Source organism: Hemibagrus wyckioides, linkage group LG21, assembly GCF_019097595.1.
Source record: "Hemibagrus wyckioides isolate EC202008001 linkage group LG21, SWU_Hwy_1.0, whole genome shotgun sequence".
Taxonomy (NCBI): Eukaryota; Metazoa; Chordata; class Actinopteri; order Siluriformes; family Bagridae; genus Hemibagrus; species Hemibagrus wyckioides.
Genome location: NC_080730.1, coordinates 20,445,303 through 20,462,044, shown reverse-complemented (window position 1 = coordinate 20,462,044; position 16,742 = coordinate 20,445,303). Strand labels below are relative to the sequence as shown.

Sequence of the window (16,742 nt, the reverse complement as noted above, 5' to 3'; positions counted from 1 at the left end):
TTGAGAAGCTGAGCCTGCTGGGCCTGAACACCTCCATCTACAAATGGATCCAGGACTTCCTGACTAGGAGATCTGTCAGTCCAGATCGGGAACAGCAACACCACCACACTGAGCACTGAGGCCCCTCAGGGCTGTGTGTTCAGCCCACTGCTGTTCACTCTGCTGACTCCCGACTGTGCAGCAATGCACAGCTCAAACCACATGACTAAGTTCACCGATGACACGACCATGGTGGGTCTCATCAGCAAGAACAACGATTCAGCATACAGAGAGGAGGTGCAGCGGCTAACAACCTGGTGTAAAGCCAACAACCTGTCTCTGAACGTCGACAAGACTACAGAGATGGAGCACAGAGTGGCCATTCTCTGCTGTACATTGACGGACCCTCTGTGTAGATCATCAAGAGCACCAATTCCTTAGTGTTCATCTGGCGGAGAACATCACCTGGTCACTCAACACCAGCTCCATCACTAAGAAAGCCCAGCAGAGCCTGTACTTCCTACGAAGACTGAAGAAATCCCATCTCCCTCCCCACATCCTGATCATGTTCTACAGAGGGACCATCGAGAGCATCCTGAGCAGCTGTATCACTGCCTGGATTGGGAATTGCACCATCTCAGACCGCAAGACCCTGCAGTGGATTGTGAGGACAGCTGAGAAGATCATTGGAATCTTTCTTCCCTCTCTCATTAACATTTATACCACACACTGCATCCGCAAAGCCAACAGCATTGTGAATGACCCCACACATCCCTCACACACCCTCTTGCCGTCTGAAAAGAGGTACCAAAGCATTCTGTACCAGCATTCACAACCAGAACTGAACTCCACTCACACTATAAATGTTTACATTTTGTATCTGCACACTTATTCGACTGCTGCTAGTGCTATTTTTGCACTTCAAACTATCACCTATTGCTGCTATATGCACATGTTCACAAAACATATGTTATAAGAATGTTTACAGTTCCTCTAGTTTGAAAAATTGTTTTGGTTGCACTTTTTTTTTTGTGTCCTGTACTGTCTTGTGCTGTTTATTGTCTTTTCTGTTTCTGCACTGTCTTCTGTCTTGCACTACACTGTATGTAGCTAGGGAAACTACTTTCTTTCCTTAGCTGTGAATTGTTGTTTTTGTTCTGTAGCTATATGTTGGTATGTTGTTCTACGTAGCACCCAGGACCTGGAGAAATGTTGTCTAATTTCAGTATGTACTATAATAAAGTTTCTTGACTTGGCCTGACTTGACTACCAAAGTTAATTGAATATGGGGAAAAAAGTGCACAGACTTATCCTTGTGAAAAACCTGGTTAAATGTGCACAAGACAATACAATGTGTTTTTTTCCAACACAACATTGTACAAAAAGGAACCTAAGCAATAGTAATCTAAGAAAAACTGTTATAGTTTAGGTCTAAATTTGCTTTTTATATAAGCTAAACTTATATAAACAATGCTTTTTATATAAGCTGCAGAAGAGGCCACCTTAACAAAGCTGCTGTACGAGTTTCTTTATCTGTATTTATTCCTTATAAGGGCAGAGCATGCTTGATATTTTCAACTTGACTCCAGTGTAACTCATGAGCTTCTACAAATGCATCTAAATGTGAACCTATGTGAACCTGAAATGAGGCCAAACGGGGGCTGCTTGATGCCACACAGCATGTGGCAATGCTGCACTTTTAGCTAGACCATCTCTGAAATTTGCAGGTATGTCACTGCCTGAAAAATGATCCTAATGACCCCACTGATTTACTTTTCAACATTATAATATCATATGATAACGAATTCACAATTTCTATCCAACACCCATGATTTGTTTTTTATCATTACTACCTTTCATCTTGTCTCCAGAGTTATTTGTTACACAGAGAAAGGACTTGATTCTTAAATGGAGTTATAACACATTCAGCTCTATGACAATGTATGTGATTTTCTGATCACAGAATTAACATTCAATAGAAGCTTATTTTAAGTTAATATTTTATTTAAATTAAAATTAATATCAAATATTTGAAGAGAACTAAAATGGAAAGGTATCACAAACATGATCAATAAACATAAATATATACACAAGTGGTATACTACTGAAATTATTATATTATATAATTAATAAACAATCTTTTAAAATCAATACATTAAACCTTTTTAAACCAAAGTTTCTCTACACAGTACTTTAGAAATGTAGATAAACAGATGCAAACTGCCATGTTGTGCAAAGCATTTAAAATTAAGTGAATTATACAACTTAAGAAAATTAACAGTTAGACTACATTTTATAAGAGGAAAAATGTTAGCACATACCTTTTGAGGGAGCAGAAAAGGTGGATGTTGGAATCAGTTAAAGAGATGATGCTGAGTATTGCATCAATATTCAGAACCAAGAGCTAGAATGATAAAAAGATGAGGCACAATATAAATGCAATAAAAATTACATTATAAAGCTTCCTACTGATGAGTTTTCACAGAAGCATGCAATTACAACTACAACTTTTAAATTTCATACCCACACTGAAGCAACGATGCCTAACAAGAACAGAGAAGGACTTGTATTCACTGCTTGACTCTAAAAATAAACAAGGTTAATACTGTGTGATGCCACAGCTGCAGTGTGGAGCAGAGGACTTTCATGCAAGTAAATATTAACACAGGCATTTAGGATTGTCATTTCTAACCCACCGAGTCATCAGGAAAACATTTCAGTTACAAAACTGCCATCCAATGATCTCTACACACCAGTATTTCAATATTAAAAATCAAAATCTTATAAACTAGCCGCTCCATTTATTTAAAAAAAAAAAAAAAAAAAAAAAACCCAGAAATTTTATTTTCATATATATAAATGTAGGTACATTTACATGTTTAAAATATTTATGTTTACAGTTTTTAAAATATAGTTTTACCAAAATAAATTAATACAAATAATGAATAAAAATGAACAATTATCAAATGCAATTGTGACAAAGGCAACAACATTAGCCAGTGTGCTATAAAAGTGGTATAAACCATGCACAGTGAGATAATTTAACTGACCATAAGGGCATAGGACCATAAAACTACAAGCTGTTACTCTGAAACTGAAATCCCCAGATTACACTGAATTTACCAAAACCGAGGTCAATTTGAAGACAACAAGCACTTACTCAGAGACCGCCAGAGAGCATCTGGGGAAGTTTTACGGAGACTGGCTAAACTCTTTTATACACTCTTCAGAAGGGGCCTAAAATTCTTGAGTCCTGAGACCACAGCTGATATGGTTTCTATATCTGCATTAAATCCTAATAAGAAGGTTATGCTAAGATAGGGTTTCAGAAATTACATTTATGGATCCAGTTTATCACAGGCAACAACCTCTGAACTTTAATTGCTGTTATTATCTGCCAAGGATGTATTAACTTTCATTTAATACTAGATGTTAGAATATGGTATTGGGAGAAGATCTTAGGATTTCTGTGTATTCATTATTCTACTCTCAAAAATAGTGACTCAGGAGTAAATCTAGGAGTCCATACAGAGTATTTTACAGCCACGGCTCTAATGCTCCTGGGATAGATAAAGATAGAGCAATTAGTAAAGATGAACAAATGAATGTTTCATTTTTTCTCTTTGTTGGCATATCTGTAATTGTACAAATACCGCTAAATTTCTGCATCTTTGGGCAGCATAGAGTAAGTAAGTGGAAAGTCTTATAAAGTATCATTTTGCTTCTGTTTTTAGACCTGGAACATGGAATTGAATCTTTCTGGCAGTTTATAAAGGACACATGATATTGCCAACTTCCTTAGAGGACTGATGCTTAAGTCTTATAAAAAATATTTATAACATGAAAAGACTGTTGTGTCCCTGCAACAGAACACCAGTGATAATCCTGATCATGGCTTTCTTCAGTGCCAAAATCATTAAAAAGCATACTATTCTAGTGATCTCAGAATTATTTTAACACAGAATAGCATTCAAACCTTAAAAATAAAAGTGCCTGAAGAATCTACTTGGACATGAAAGTGGCCCACAAACGCCCATCACATCGATCATTCAAAACATCAAGTATTAAAATTTTTTAACTGTACAGACTAACCTGAATATCCAAACCAATATAGTATGTATTAACTGATCTAATCAAAATCTAATACAGTGAAAGAAAAATAATGCTTTTATAGATTTACAGATTTCAATTTAAGAAACCAGGCCACGCAATAGCCCTTCCTCAGAAGACTAATATTTCATAATATAATATGATACACAAACACACATCACACTTGATGTCCACTTAGGGAAGGACTACATCATGGCTGTATCCATGACCAAACTTGGCTGTTTGTTTCTGCTGAGTGAACATAAATATCACTATATAAGACTGTCCTTCAAGGACTGAGGCTACCTCAAGCACCCTGCAAAGGTGAGGGATTGTGTTATATGTTTGCCTTATACATTAATATTAACCAGAATTTCAAAAATCTGTTTTTATAGTTCTTTGAAAATGTTGCTAATGTATTTAATTTGGATTTAATTATTAGACACCCTCTAAACTCTCTTACATTTTACAGTATCCATCGAACACCAGTCCTGTTCTGCCCTTAATTTTTAGATTGGTAATCAGCTAAGGTAAGTCAAAGCAAATTTCATGTACATCAGAATCATATTAAGGATTCTTCTGAAAGTTGGCAATGTTTAATTAAAATATAAATAAAATTAAGTTTAATTTCAAAATGTAATTAAAACATATATTTATTATACTATTGTTTTGTATGTATAAAGGCATCAGTCAGTACCTCAAGTGAGCATGCTTATCTGAATTATGGTTTCACTCCACAGTAAACTGCCACCATGGGAGATGGTGAGATGGAATGTTTCGGCCCGGCGGCCGTCTACCTCCGGAAGCCGGAAAGGGAAAGGATTGAGGCTCAGAACAAACCTTTTGATGCCAAAACAGCAGTCTATGTGACCGATGCTGCTGAGATGTACCTCAAGGGTACACTGAAGAGTAAAGAGGGTGGCAAAGCCACTGTAGATACTGAGGGTGGAAAAGTAAGTGAAAAGAAAACTGCCACATCTAACAGCGTCTGGAACCTAGTACAATGCTCAACATGACAAACCATTATAATGTGTTTTATCTCTGTTATTTTATAGTCTGTCACAGTTAAGGAAGATGAAATCTTCCCAATGAATCCTCCAAAGTTCGACAAAATTGAGGACATGGCCATGATGACCCACCTCAGTGAACCTGCTGTGCTGTATAACCTCAAAGAGCGTTATGCAGCATGGATGATCTACGTAAGAATCACTTAAAGTATAAAATCCATAAGAGATTGTTCTGAATATATAAATGATGAACAAATAAATGAAAATTCAATTTGACTTTCCTTCAGACCTACTCTGGGTTGTTCTGCGTCACTGTGAACCCCTACAAGTGGCTCCCAGTGTATGATGCAGTAGTTGTGGTTGGTTACAGAGGCAAAAAAAGAGTTGAAGCCCCACCTCACATCTTCTCCATCTCTGATAACGCCTATCAGTTCATGCTCACTGGTACAAAATTGTCTAAATAGTATTTAGCATTCACATAGTATTAATATTAACATGTCAATTAATATAATTCAGCATGTGAACAAAATTAAATTTGACAATGAACTGAAAATCTGATTAATCAGAGATGTGAATTATACCATGTTAATACTATGTTAATTCTCATTGTTTTAGATCGTGAAAATCAGTCCATCTTGATCACGTAAGTACATTAATACAAACATTCTTTTACATACGCATTATTCTTTAACAAATTAGCACAAGTAGTGTATGTTCAAAACAATCCCTCAAATTTCTTTAGACCATGCTGCTAAAGGCACTAGAGCAATGGTGTCAAACATATAGCCCAATGAACAGGGTCCAAATAAAGAATAATTAACCTCAAATATAGTGTAGATATTTATAGAGAAGTAAAAGCTTTTATCTTCTGTGAGGTCCCTGGCTGACCAGCATGTTAACCTGCTCACAACCCATGGTAGTGGCGAGAGAGTGCAATATTAAATAACACATGCAGATAAATAGGATAGTATTATGCAATAAGATAGTAAAAAAATAGCAACTGCGTAAAAAACTGGTCACTGATGTTGATGCACTGTATGAGAAAAAGAAATGCCAGAAAGCAGAATTTAATTGCAACATGACTTACAAACATACAAAAACTCCATTTGTATATTCTTTCTTCCCTCAGTGGAGAATCTGGTGCAGGAAAGACTGTGAACACCAAACGTGTCATTCAGTACTTTGCAATCATCGCAATGACTGGCCAAAAGAAGGCAGAGCCTACTCCTGGAAAAATGCAGGTAAGTAAAAAGGTCATTGTGTACGCATGTAACATTGTGTGCTCAGATCCCTGTCAAATATATGTGCTACTGTTTGTAGGGGTCGCTGGAAGACCAAATTATTGCAGCCAACCCCCTGCTGGAAGCTTATGGTAATGCCAAAACCGTGAGAAATGACAACTCCTCTCGTTTTGTAAGTGAACAGATTTTTAAAAAATCTAAATTTCAAAGAATACTTTCAAAATCACACAGAAGTACATAATTCTTACTACATTTGAACTTTCAGGGTAAATTTATCAGAATTCACTTTGGGCAAACTGGCAAGCTGGCATCAGCTGATATTGAAACCTGTAAGTTGTGACAAAAAGAGATGTTGTATAATGCAGTTGCATATATGAATTTAGCTCCATATGTTAATCAGAAAATTAATGTATTACTTTCAGACTGAGCATCCATGATAAAAGACTGTTACAAAAATGCCACAATATTCATTCCACATAAATATTTAAATGTTTACCCATTTGAAGTACATTGCCTGAATAGCAAGGTGAGCATACAGTACCTTGTAATGAAAATTAATACTAATGCATCAACAGATCTGCTGGAAAAGTCAAGAGTCACGTTCCAGCTGTCTGCTGAGAGAAGCTATCACATTTTCTACCAGCTCATGACTGGACACAAACCAGAGCTGCTTGGTAAGAAAGCGTCAAGTGTTGTTGCAATGACTCTTTTTTACATTAACTATAATACCAGGTAAACAGACTGATTTACATTTTTTACTACAGAGGCACTGCTCATCACCACCAACCCCTTTGACTACCCTATGATCAGTCAGGGTGAAGTCACAGTCAAGAGCATCAATGATGTGGAAGAGTTCATTGCCACAGATGTGAGCACAATTTTCTTAAACGTGTGACCATGGTAAACATATGACTTTTATATATAAATGTTCACTTCTTTTCACCACACAGACGGCCATTGACATCCTTGGTTTCACCGCTGATGAGAAAATTAACATCTACAAGCTGACCGGTGCTGTGCTGCATCATGGAAACATGAAGTTCAAGCAAAAGCAGAGGGAGGAGCAGGCTGAGCCTGACGGCACTGAGGGTACATGGAAAAACTATTCAAAAAAATTATTCAAAACAAGTAACCTGAATTATTAATCAATAACGTGGCTGCTTTGACTTCAGTTGCTGATAAAATCGCCTACCTTCTGGGCCTGAACTCAGCTGACATGCTGAAAGCTTTGTGCTACCCCAGAGTCAAAGTCGGGAATGAGTTTGTGACCAAAGGCCAGACTGTACCTCAGGTAATGCATCGTTATTCAGCATAAAAAGACAGAATGAGGACTTTTTTGCGCAAATTATGCGCAAAGGAATGAAAGCTCCATGTGTAATATCTCCAGGTGAACAATGCCGTCTCTGCCCTCTGCAAATCTGTCTATGAGAAAATGTTCTTGTGGATGGTCATCCGTATTAATGAGATGCTGGACACAAAGCAACAAAGACAGTTCTTCATTGGTGTGCTGGACATCGCTGGATTTGAGATCTTTGATGTAAATATTTCTAATTCTCTATGATGCATATTCCACTGTTGTTTGCAATACTTTAGCAGTGTTTAATGTACTGATTTACTCAGTTCAACAGCTTGGAGCAGCTCTGCATTAACTTCACAAATGAGAAACTGCAACAGTTTTTCAACCACCACATGTTCGTGCTGGAACAAGAGGAGTACAAGAAAGAAGGCATTGAGTGGGTGTTCATTGACTTTGGTATGGACTTGGCTGCCTGCATTGAGCTTATTGAAAAGGTAAGTTATTGAGGTGTCAATGAAACAATCAATGTCATTAATAAAAAAAATTATATTGCAGTGTCATACATCAATCATAATAATAATTATTACTACTAATATGTATTATTACCACTAATAAGTAGTAATACTTTCACCACTAATATTGCAGTAATCATTGATAAATAATCTTCACCAACAGCCAATGGGCATCTTCTCCATCCTTGAAGAGGAGTGCATGTTCCCCAAAGCCACAGACATGTCCTTCAAGAACAAGCTTCATGACCAGCACCTTGGAAAATGTGCCTGCTTCCAAAAGCCAAAGCCTACCAAAGGCAAAGCTGAGGCCCACTTCTCCCTGGTGCACTATGCCGGCACTGTGGACTACAATATCAATGGCTGGTTGGACAAGAACAAGGATCCACTGAACGACTCTGTTGTGCAGCTGTACCAGAAATCAGCAAACAAACTGTTATGTCTTCTTTATGTAGCCCACGCTGGTGCTGATGGTAAAAATCACTACAAATCAAATACATTAATAATAATTGTAAAATAAGTCTTTAATATCCATTATACTAGTGGACAAGATATCTTGCAAGATAAGAAAAACAATAAATTATTTTAATTTGGCAACAGCTGAAAGTGGTGGAAAGAAAGGCAAGAAGAAGGGTGGTTCCTTCCAGACCGTGTCTGCTCTGTTCAGGGTGAGAACAATTTAACAGAAACCATGGTAAAATGCACAGTAAATACATTCCACTTGCAGATTCCTCATTTTATAGATTTCATTATTCAATTCTATTCATTATTCAGCTTCAAAAATATTAATTGCCAGCTAAACTCATTCTCGCAATTCATGTTGACATTTTAAGAAACATCTGTAACATTAAAATTGTGTGAAGTTGTGTACAAGCTATTATTATGGTCATTATTATTATTGTTGTTGTTGCTAATCTGCTACATGTAAAACTCACAGGAGAACTTGGGCAAACTGATGACCAACTTAAGGAGCACTCACCCTCACTTCGTGCGTTGTTTGATTCCTAATGAGAGCAAGACTCCAGGTGGATATTCTTATTTTCTTACATTTTAATTATTTTTTCATTTTTATATATATAAATACCACATACCTACAAATGTCTCTGACCACAAGACCTGTTACTAATATTGTACCATGACACTGAACATCCTAGGTCTGATGGAGAACTTCCTGGTCATCCACCAGTTGAGGTGTAATGGTGTGCTGGAGGGTATCAGAATCTGCAGAAAGGGATTCCCCAGCAGGATCCTCTATGGTGACTTCAAGCAAAGGTCATTTATTTTGTCAGGGCATTTCAACAATTGTAATTTTATTATGGACCGGACCGAAATAAAAATTAATTCCTTCATCATCTGTACAATATAACTATTTCAAAACAGATATAAAGTCCTGAATGCCAGTGTCATCCCAGAAGGCCAATTCATTGACAACAAGAAAGCTTCAGAGAAACTCTTGGGCTCTATTGATGTTGACCACACCCAGTATAAGTTTGGACACACCAAGGTACCCATGAAATCTGATTTTCATAAACAGGCTATATGACAATAATGAAGACTTCAGGACAGGATTTTCACAGGATCATATTTACTATTCATTACAGTTTAAAACTTTGACAGAAAACTAATAGTTTTGTTGCATGATTTTTAAAAATGTGAATGATCTATATAGTTTTATATTTCCATATGTAATCATGATAGGTGTTCTTCAAAGCCGGTCTGTTGGGTACTCTAGAGGAGATGCGAGATGAAAAACTAGCAAATCTAGTAACCATGACTCAGGCTTTGTGCCGTGGCTACCTCATGAGGAGGGAGTTTGTCAAGATGATGGAGAGGAGGTATATTCCATTTCATTAAAATGAAAGAACGAAATTCCACATACGATTTCATCTGAATGCAAATTCTACACACATTAATAAACACACATATAAACGCAAATTTCAGGGAATCCATCTATAGCATCCAATACAACATCCGCTCATTCATGAATGTGAAACACTGGCCATGGATGAAGCTGTACTTCAAGATCAAGCCTCTTCTCAAGAGTGCAGAGACTGAGAAGGAAATGGCTGCCATGAAGGAGAACTATGAGAAAATGAAGGAGGATCTGGCAAAGGCACTCGCCAAGAAAAAGGAGCTTGAGGAGAAGATGGTGTCTCTGCTACAGGAGAAAAATGACCTGCAACTCCAAGTAGCAGCTGTAAGTAGCTCAAAAACAGTATGTCTCAAAAGATCTTGCAAATAAAAAAAATACCTTCCATCAAACCATTTGAATTGACAGGAAACCGAGAACCTTTCAGATGCAGAGGAAAGGTGTGAGGGGCTCATCAAGAGCAAGATCCAACTTGAGGCTAAACTCAAAGAGTCAAATGAGAGACTTGAGGATGAGGAGGAAATCAATGCCGAGCTGACTGCCAAGAAGAGGAAACTGGAGGATGAGTGCTCTGAGCTGAAGAAGGACATTGATGACCTGGAGCTCACCTTGGCCAAAGTGGAAAAGGAGAAACATGCCACTGAGAACAAGGTTTGTGTTGCAATGCACTGTAAATTAATAGAGGCTATACACCATATGAAACATACTAGATTCAGCTACTAAATCCAGACCGTGACTAAAGTGAAATCATTTACACTGTTATGGATCTGAGTGGACAAGTGACAAGTGAACAAATAGTAACTTGAACACTTTTCAACTAGAAATTGTAGAGTGCATATCCTCACACTATACAGGTGTAGAAAAATACAAATATTATGTAACAAATTTCACAAGGTATATGTCTAGTGATACACATAAATAAAATTCTTTTGAACAGGTCAAGAACCTCACTGAGGAAATGGCATCTCTAGATGAGGGCATTGCCAAGCTCACTAAGGAGAAGAAAGCCCTCCAAGAGGCACACCAGCAGACTCTGGATGATCTCCAGGCAGAGGAAGACAAAGTCAACACTCTGACCAAATCAAAGACCAAGCTTGAGCAACAAGTCGATGATGTAAATATCCTAACAATATTTAAGATAATGAACAACAATATAGCAGCTATAGCTCAGGTGTTTTAACATATAAATTAAACTAATCTCTACAACATCTAGCTTGAAGGTTCATTGGAACAAGAGAAGAAGCTGCGTATGGACCTTGAGAGAGCCAAAAGAAAGCTTGAAGGAGACTTGAAACTGGCCCAAGAGTCCATAATGGACCTGGAGAATGACAAGCAGCAGTCTGATGAGAAGATCAAGAAGTACACCACAATTCATGATGCAAATAAAAGTGTAACTGCATTAAAATCATTAAATACAAAATGTAACTGCATCATTTGTCATTTTGCCACATAGGAAGGACTTCGAAATAAGTCAACTTCTGAGCAAGATTGAAGATGAACAGTCACTGGGTGCCCAGCTTCAGAAGAAAATAAAAGAGCTCCAGGTACTACTTCTGAGAGAAATAGTTAAATTGTGGCTTGAAATGGAAAATTAGAATGTCTAAGGTATGAAAAACGAAATTTCAGGCTCGCATTGAAGAGCTGGAGGAAGAAATTGAGGCTGAGCGTGCAGCTCGTGCTAAAGTTGAGAAGCAGAGAGCTGATCTCTCCAGGGAACTTGAGGAGATCAGCGAGAGGCTCGAGGAAGCTGGAGGTGCCACTTCTGTTCAGATCGAGATGAACAAGAAGCGTGAGGCCGAGTTCCAGAAACTGCGTCGCGATCTGGAAGAGTCCACTCTGCAGCATGAAGCCACGGCTGCTGCCCTCCGCAAGAAACAAGCTGACAGTGTTGCTGAGCTTGGAGAACAGATCGACAACCTTCAGCGTGTCAAGCAGAAGCTGGAGAAGGAAAAGAGTGAATACAAAATGGAGATAGATGATCTCTCCAGTAACATGGAGGCTGTGGCAAAATCAAAGGTATTTGACAGTCACAGACAGAAAAGGGCATGTCCGAGTCATGCAAATATCTGTATTATATACGTGTTGCTCTTTGCAGGCTAACCTAGAAAAGATGTGCCGCACCCTAGAGGACCAGCTGAGTGAACTCAAGGCTAAGAATGATGAACACGTTCGTCAACTGAATGATATTAGTGCGCATAAAGCCCGTCTACAAGCTGAGAATGGTAAATTAAATAACTACCACAAAATTCTGTAATTACATGTAAAAAAAAATTTTAATCAATTTTTCCTCTCACATTTAAGGTGAATTTAGCCGTCAACTAGAGGAGAAGGAAGCACTTGTGTCTCAGATGACCAGAGGAAAACAAGCTTACACACAGCAGATTGAGGAACTTAAAAGGCAAATCGAGGAGGAGGTCAAGGTAAAAGATGTCTAGAAATAAATACAAGTCTAAGAACTTTTTACATATACATATATATACAGACAATGTATATATCCAAGGAGCACCCTACTAAAAGGTGCACTTTTAAACATTCCACTGTAGGCCAAGAACGCCCTGGCTCATGCTGTCCAATCAGCCCGTCATGACTGTGATCTGCTCAGAGAGCAATATGAGGAAGAGCAGGAGGCCAAGGCTGAGCTTCAGCGTGGAATGTCCAAGGCCAACAGTGAGGTGGCTCAGTGGAGAACAAAATATGAGACAGATGCAATCCAGCGTACCGAGGAGCTCGAGGAAGCCAAGTAAAATTAAATGAGAAATTAGGGAACTCTGTTTGTTCTATACATACATACATACATTCATACAATTACATACACACACCTATATATCTCCTCAGGAAAAAGCTTGCTCAGCGTCTACAAGAGGCAGAGGAATCAATTGAAGCTGTGAACTCCAAGTGTGCTTCTCTGGAGAAGACCAAGCAGAGATTGCTAAATGAAGTGGAGGACCTCATGATTGATGTTGAGAGAGCCAATGCATTAGCAGCCAACCTCGACAAAAAGCAGAGGAACTTTGATAAGGTCAAAAATTTTTCACAAGAAAAGTATATTAAAATATACATCAGCACAATGTATTGCCATGCATAAAACTATGCTAATTTATTTCCCCGGTTTTCAGGTCTTGGCAGAATGGAAACAGAAGTATGAAGAAGGTCAGGCTGAACTGGAGGGAGCTCAGAAAGAGGCTCGCTCTCTCAGCACTGAACTGTTTAAGATGAAGAACTCATATGAGGAAGCGCTTGACCATCTCGAGACCCTGAAGAGAGAGAACAAGAATCTGCAGCGTATGCTACCCAAATATAATTAAACTTTTTCAATTAAATGAAATCAATTAAAATCGATGAAATCCATTAAATTAAGCAAATTTGAGTTAATATTCTTCCCCACAGAGGAGATCTCTGACCTGACTGAACAAATTGGAGAGACCGGAAAGACTATTCATGAATTGGAGAAGACCAAGAAGCTAGTGGAAACTGAGAAATCAGAAATCCAGACTGCTCTCGAGGAAGCTGAGGTAAGACTGCACATGAACTCCTTAAAAAAAACTCCTCATCAGTTCAGCAAAAGATGCTATTGGTTGTAACCAAATGAATTTTAACAAATATCCAATCCAATCCTATATATATCCTATAAATATATATATTTTCACACAATCCTCCAGGGCGCACTTGAGCATGAGGAATCCAAGATCCTTCGTATTCAACTGGAGCTCACACAAGTGAAAAGTGAGATTGACAGGAAACTGGCTGAGAAGGATGAGGAGATTGAGCAGATCAAGAGAAACAGCCAGAGGGTGATTGAGTCCATGCAGACCACTCTGGACTCTGAGATCAGGAGCAGAAATGATGCTTTGAGGGTCAAAAAGAAGATGGAGGGAGATCTCAATGAAATGGAGATTCAGTTGAGCCATGCCAATCGCCAGGCTGCAGAGGCCCAGAAACAACTCAGGAATGTCCAAGGACAGCTCAAGGTTGCTTCATACTTCTATAGATAAATGTTATGTATCTTGTCATGTTACGTAAATTTACAACGATTCCTTTAACATCAGGATGCCCAACTGCACCTTGACGACGCTGTCAGAGGACAAGAGGAAATGAAGGAGCAGGTGGCCATGGTAGAGCGTAGGAATAATCTGATGTTGGCAGAAATTGAGGAACTGAGAGTTGCACTGGAGCAAACAGAGAGAGGCCGCAAAGTGGCTGAACAGGAGCTGGTTGATGCCAGTGAGCGTGTAACACTGCTGCACTCTCAGGTTAGGTGCTGCAGAACTGTGCATGAACTTTGCTGTTCATTTCAACCTGCTTGATAAATTACAATGTACAACTGTCTTTACTGAGTACCTTTCATTGAAACAGAATACCAGTCTAATCAATACCAAGAAGAAGCTTGAGGCTGACCTGGTTCAAATACAAGGTGAGGTGGAAGATACCGTTCAGGAGGCAAGGAATGCTGAAGAGAAGGCTAAGAAGGCCATCACAGATGTGAGTGTTCAACTGCACAGATTTTGATCACTGACAATTACTTAAAAACTAAAACCATGAAATGACCCGTACACTAGGCTGCCATGATGGCTGAAGAGCTGAAGAAAGAGCAGGACACCAGTGCTCACCTTGAGAGAATGAAGAAGAACCTCGAGATTACAGTAAAAGATCTGCAGCATCGTCTAGATGAAGCTGAGAGTCTTGCCATGAAAGGTGGAAAGAAGCAGCTCCAGAAACTGGAGGCTCGGGTATGTCTATATTGCCAAAATAAAAAAATTAGCAGTCATATCTTAGAAGGGGAGATTTTAATATGAATTTTCCTCTAGGTGCGTGAGCTGGAGTCTGAAGTTGAAGTTGAACAAAGACGTAGTGCTGAATCTCTTAAAGGAGTACGCAAATATGAAAGACGAGTGAAGGAGCTCACCTACCAGGTACAACGTGAACCTAAAACATATAGGCCCATACAAGTAAAATAAAATCTAATTTAAAACTGATCTTTTTAGACTGAGGAGGACAAAAAGAACGTTAACAGACTGCAGGACCTTGTGGACAAACTGCAGCTGAAAGTGAAGGCCTACAAGAGGCAGGCTGAGGAATCTGTAAGCTTCCTTTTATACAAATTACAACATTAACTTGTACATAAGGATGCCTTGCTAGCCTGAAATGATAGATTGTATACATGAACTTGTATATGTTTCCCTGTCACAGGAGGAGCAGGCCAACACTCACCTGTCCAGGTACAGGAAAGTGCAACATGAGATGGAAGAGGCTCAGGAGCGTGCCGACATTGCCGAATCCCAGGTCAACAAGCTGAGAGCCAAAAGCAGAGATATTGGAAAGGTACAGAATATTTAATAGAGAAAATATTCCAGTTAGATTTAAATAACTATCATTCAAGACTGTGAACAAGAAATATTAACTCTCTGAGGTACATGTAAAAGTCCTTTTGAACTTTCCAACAAAAAAAAATTGTTTTTATTAATAATGTTTATATCTATTCTAGGGCAAGGAGATGGCTGAATAAAAATATAGACTGACAACATGCAACATCAACAAGCGTTCATATAATATGCAATTCTTGTAAAATGTTCATGCATACATTCAGTTAAATAAAACCAAAGCAGAGCTACACATCCTTGCATTTTTTTCCCTTTTCACCTGGTGATCAAATCATTATTATCAGCGATGTTTTTGACTTGTGACAAATCAGATCTCTTGTGAATATAAAAAAGGTTACTGGTCAATCAAACGAGAGACAGTAGTGAGTACTTAGTGTTCTTTAATGTGATAAGATCAGAATTAAAGCTTTAGCATTATAATAAATTAATAACTTGATTTAAAGATAAGAGTGAAACTATGGGATACCAACAAGTGATATTTCTTGTCACATGTCACAAATATGAATATTAGCTCAACTGTTTTGGTATAATCTATATATTTAGATGTACTGATGATGTGAATATTTTTTCAGTAATATGCTCAAACATGGTCTTGAATTTCCTCCTATGGGGATTTTTAAAAAATGCAAATCTTATTTCACATCAGCAGATCCTGATGTCTTTCACAATAGTGGAACGTGCTGCTTAAGTACATGATACTACATAACTCTGTCTTTCAGAAGTATTAAAGAGATGTGTTTTTCAAAGCATTACATTTATCTAATTATTACTAATAACTGATAATTAAACAGCAAATTTAAAAATTAGAAAAATTAAAAATGCAAAGATGTTATCTTTTTGGGTATATAAATGTATTGAGGCGCATAGCTACAAACAGGGATATCAACATGGAACACAAATGAAAAATGTCTGCTCACCTTATTGACATCATGCCCTTTCATGCCTTTTTAATGACAACTGTCAAAAATAAGATATAAAAATAAGCATATTTGAATTGTTACACAAAGACAACTCCAGCTCTACCAGCACAGCTCAAAGTCTCAGTGATAACAGCCACAATAGTATGTGTAACCTTGGCTGCCAAGGAGCAAGCAATGCATATGTGACATAGTTAAGCAAGCAGTTATATTTGCATTAACTCTAAAAATAAGACCAATCTTGAGAAGATCATTCAGTTTTTATTAGCCATGTGTTACAATGCTGATTATAAATTCCTCAAAATTCCTCAGGGAGCCCTGGAATCTTTGTGAGGGCAATGAAAGTATAACCCCTAGAGAATCATTTAGCCTAATGAGGATTATTTATCCCTTATTTTATAAGTAGAAATTAATGAATGAAGTCAAGAACATATTCTAAAGTTGCACCCACTTCT

At 38.0% G+C, this 16,742-nt stretch overlaps 1 protein-coding gene and 1 long non-coding RNA gene across 3 annotated transcripts in view; one reads left to right on the top strand and one right to left on the bottom strand.

Annotated features, from left to right (window-relative positions):
• Positions 1 to 16,742, bottom strand: part of LOC131342583 (uncharacterized) — a 125,205-nt gene that overhangs the window by 75,160 nt on the left and 33,303 nt on the right. The window contains exon 4 of one of the 2 annotated variants that reach the window (XR_009203050.1): positions 2,301 to 2,383. The exons of the other annotated variant lie outside the window; for it this stretch is intronic. This is a non-coding gene — a long non-coding RNA (uncharacterized LOC131342583). The remainder of the gene's footprint in view (positions 1 to 2,300; positions 2,384 to 16,742) is intronic. 2 annotated transcript variants of the gene reach the window in all.
• Positions 4,506 to 15,627, top strand: LOC131342571 (myosin heavy chain, fast skeletal muscle-like). The gene is made up of 40 exons (XM_058373630.1): positions 4,506 to 4,598; positions 4,809 to 5,021; positions 5,124 to 5,267; positions 5,363 to 5,519; positions 5,691 to 5,718; positions 6,205 to 6,316; positions 6,396 to 6,488; positions 6,582 to 6,645; positions 6,892 to 6,990; positions 7,081 to 7,184; positions 7,267 to 7,405; positions 7,489 to 7,607; positions 7,704 to 7,853; positions 7,937 to 8,107; positions 8,289 to 8,595; positions 8,723 to 8,790; positions 9,060 to 9,147; positions 9,277 to 9,394; positions 9,503 to 9,626; positions 9,821 to 9,957; positions 10,064 to 10,319; positions 10,401 to 10,643; positions 10,930 to 11,106; positions 11,206 to 11,351; positions 11,446 to 11,536; positions 11,619 to 12,008; positions 12,088 to 12,214; positions 12,294 to 12,412; positions 12,536 to 12,732; positions 12,828 to 13,011; positions 13,109 to 13,274; positions 13,380 to 13,504; positions 13,652 to 13,960; positions 14,039 to 14,242; positions 14,346 to 14,471; positions 14,549 to 14,719; positions 14,798 to 14,902; positions 14,975 to 15,070; positions 15,180 to 15,311; positions 15,475 to 15,627. Exons 2-40 carry the CDS (start codon positions 4,821 to 4,823, stop codon positions 15,493 to 15,495), a joined length of 5,808 nt encoding a protein of 1,935 aa, XP_058229613.1. The 5' UTR covers positions 4,506 to 4,598; positions 4,809 to 4,820; the 3' UTR covers positions 15,496 to 15,627.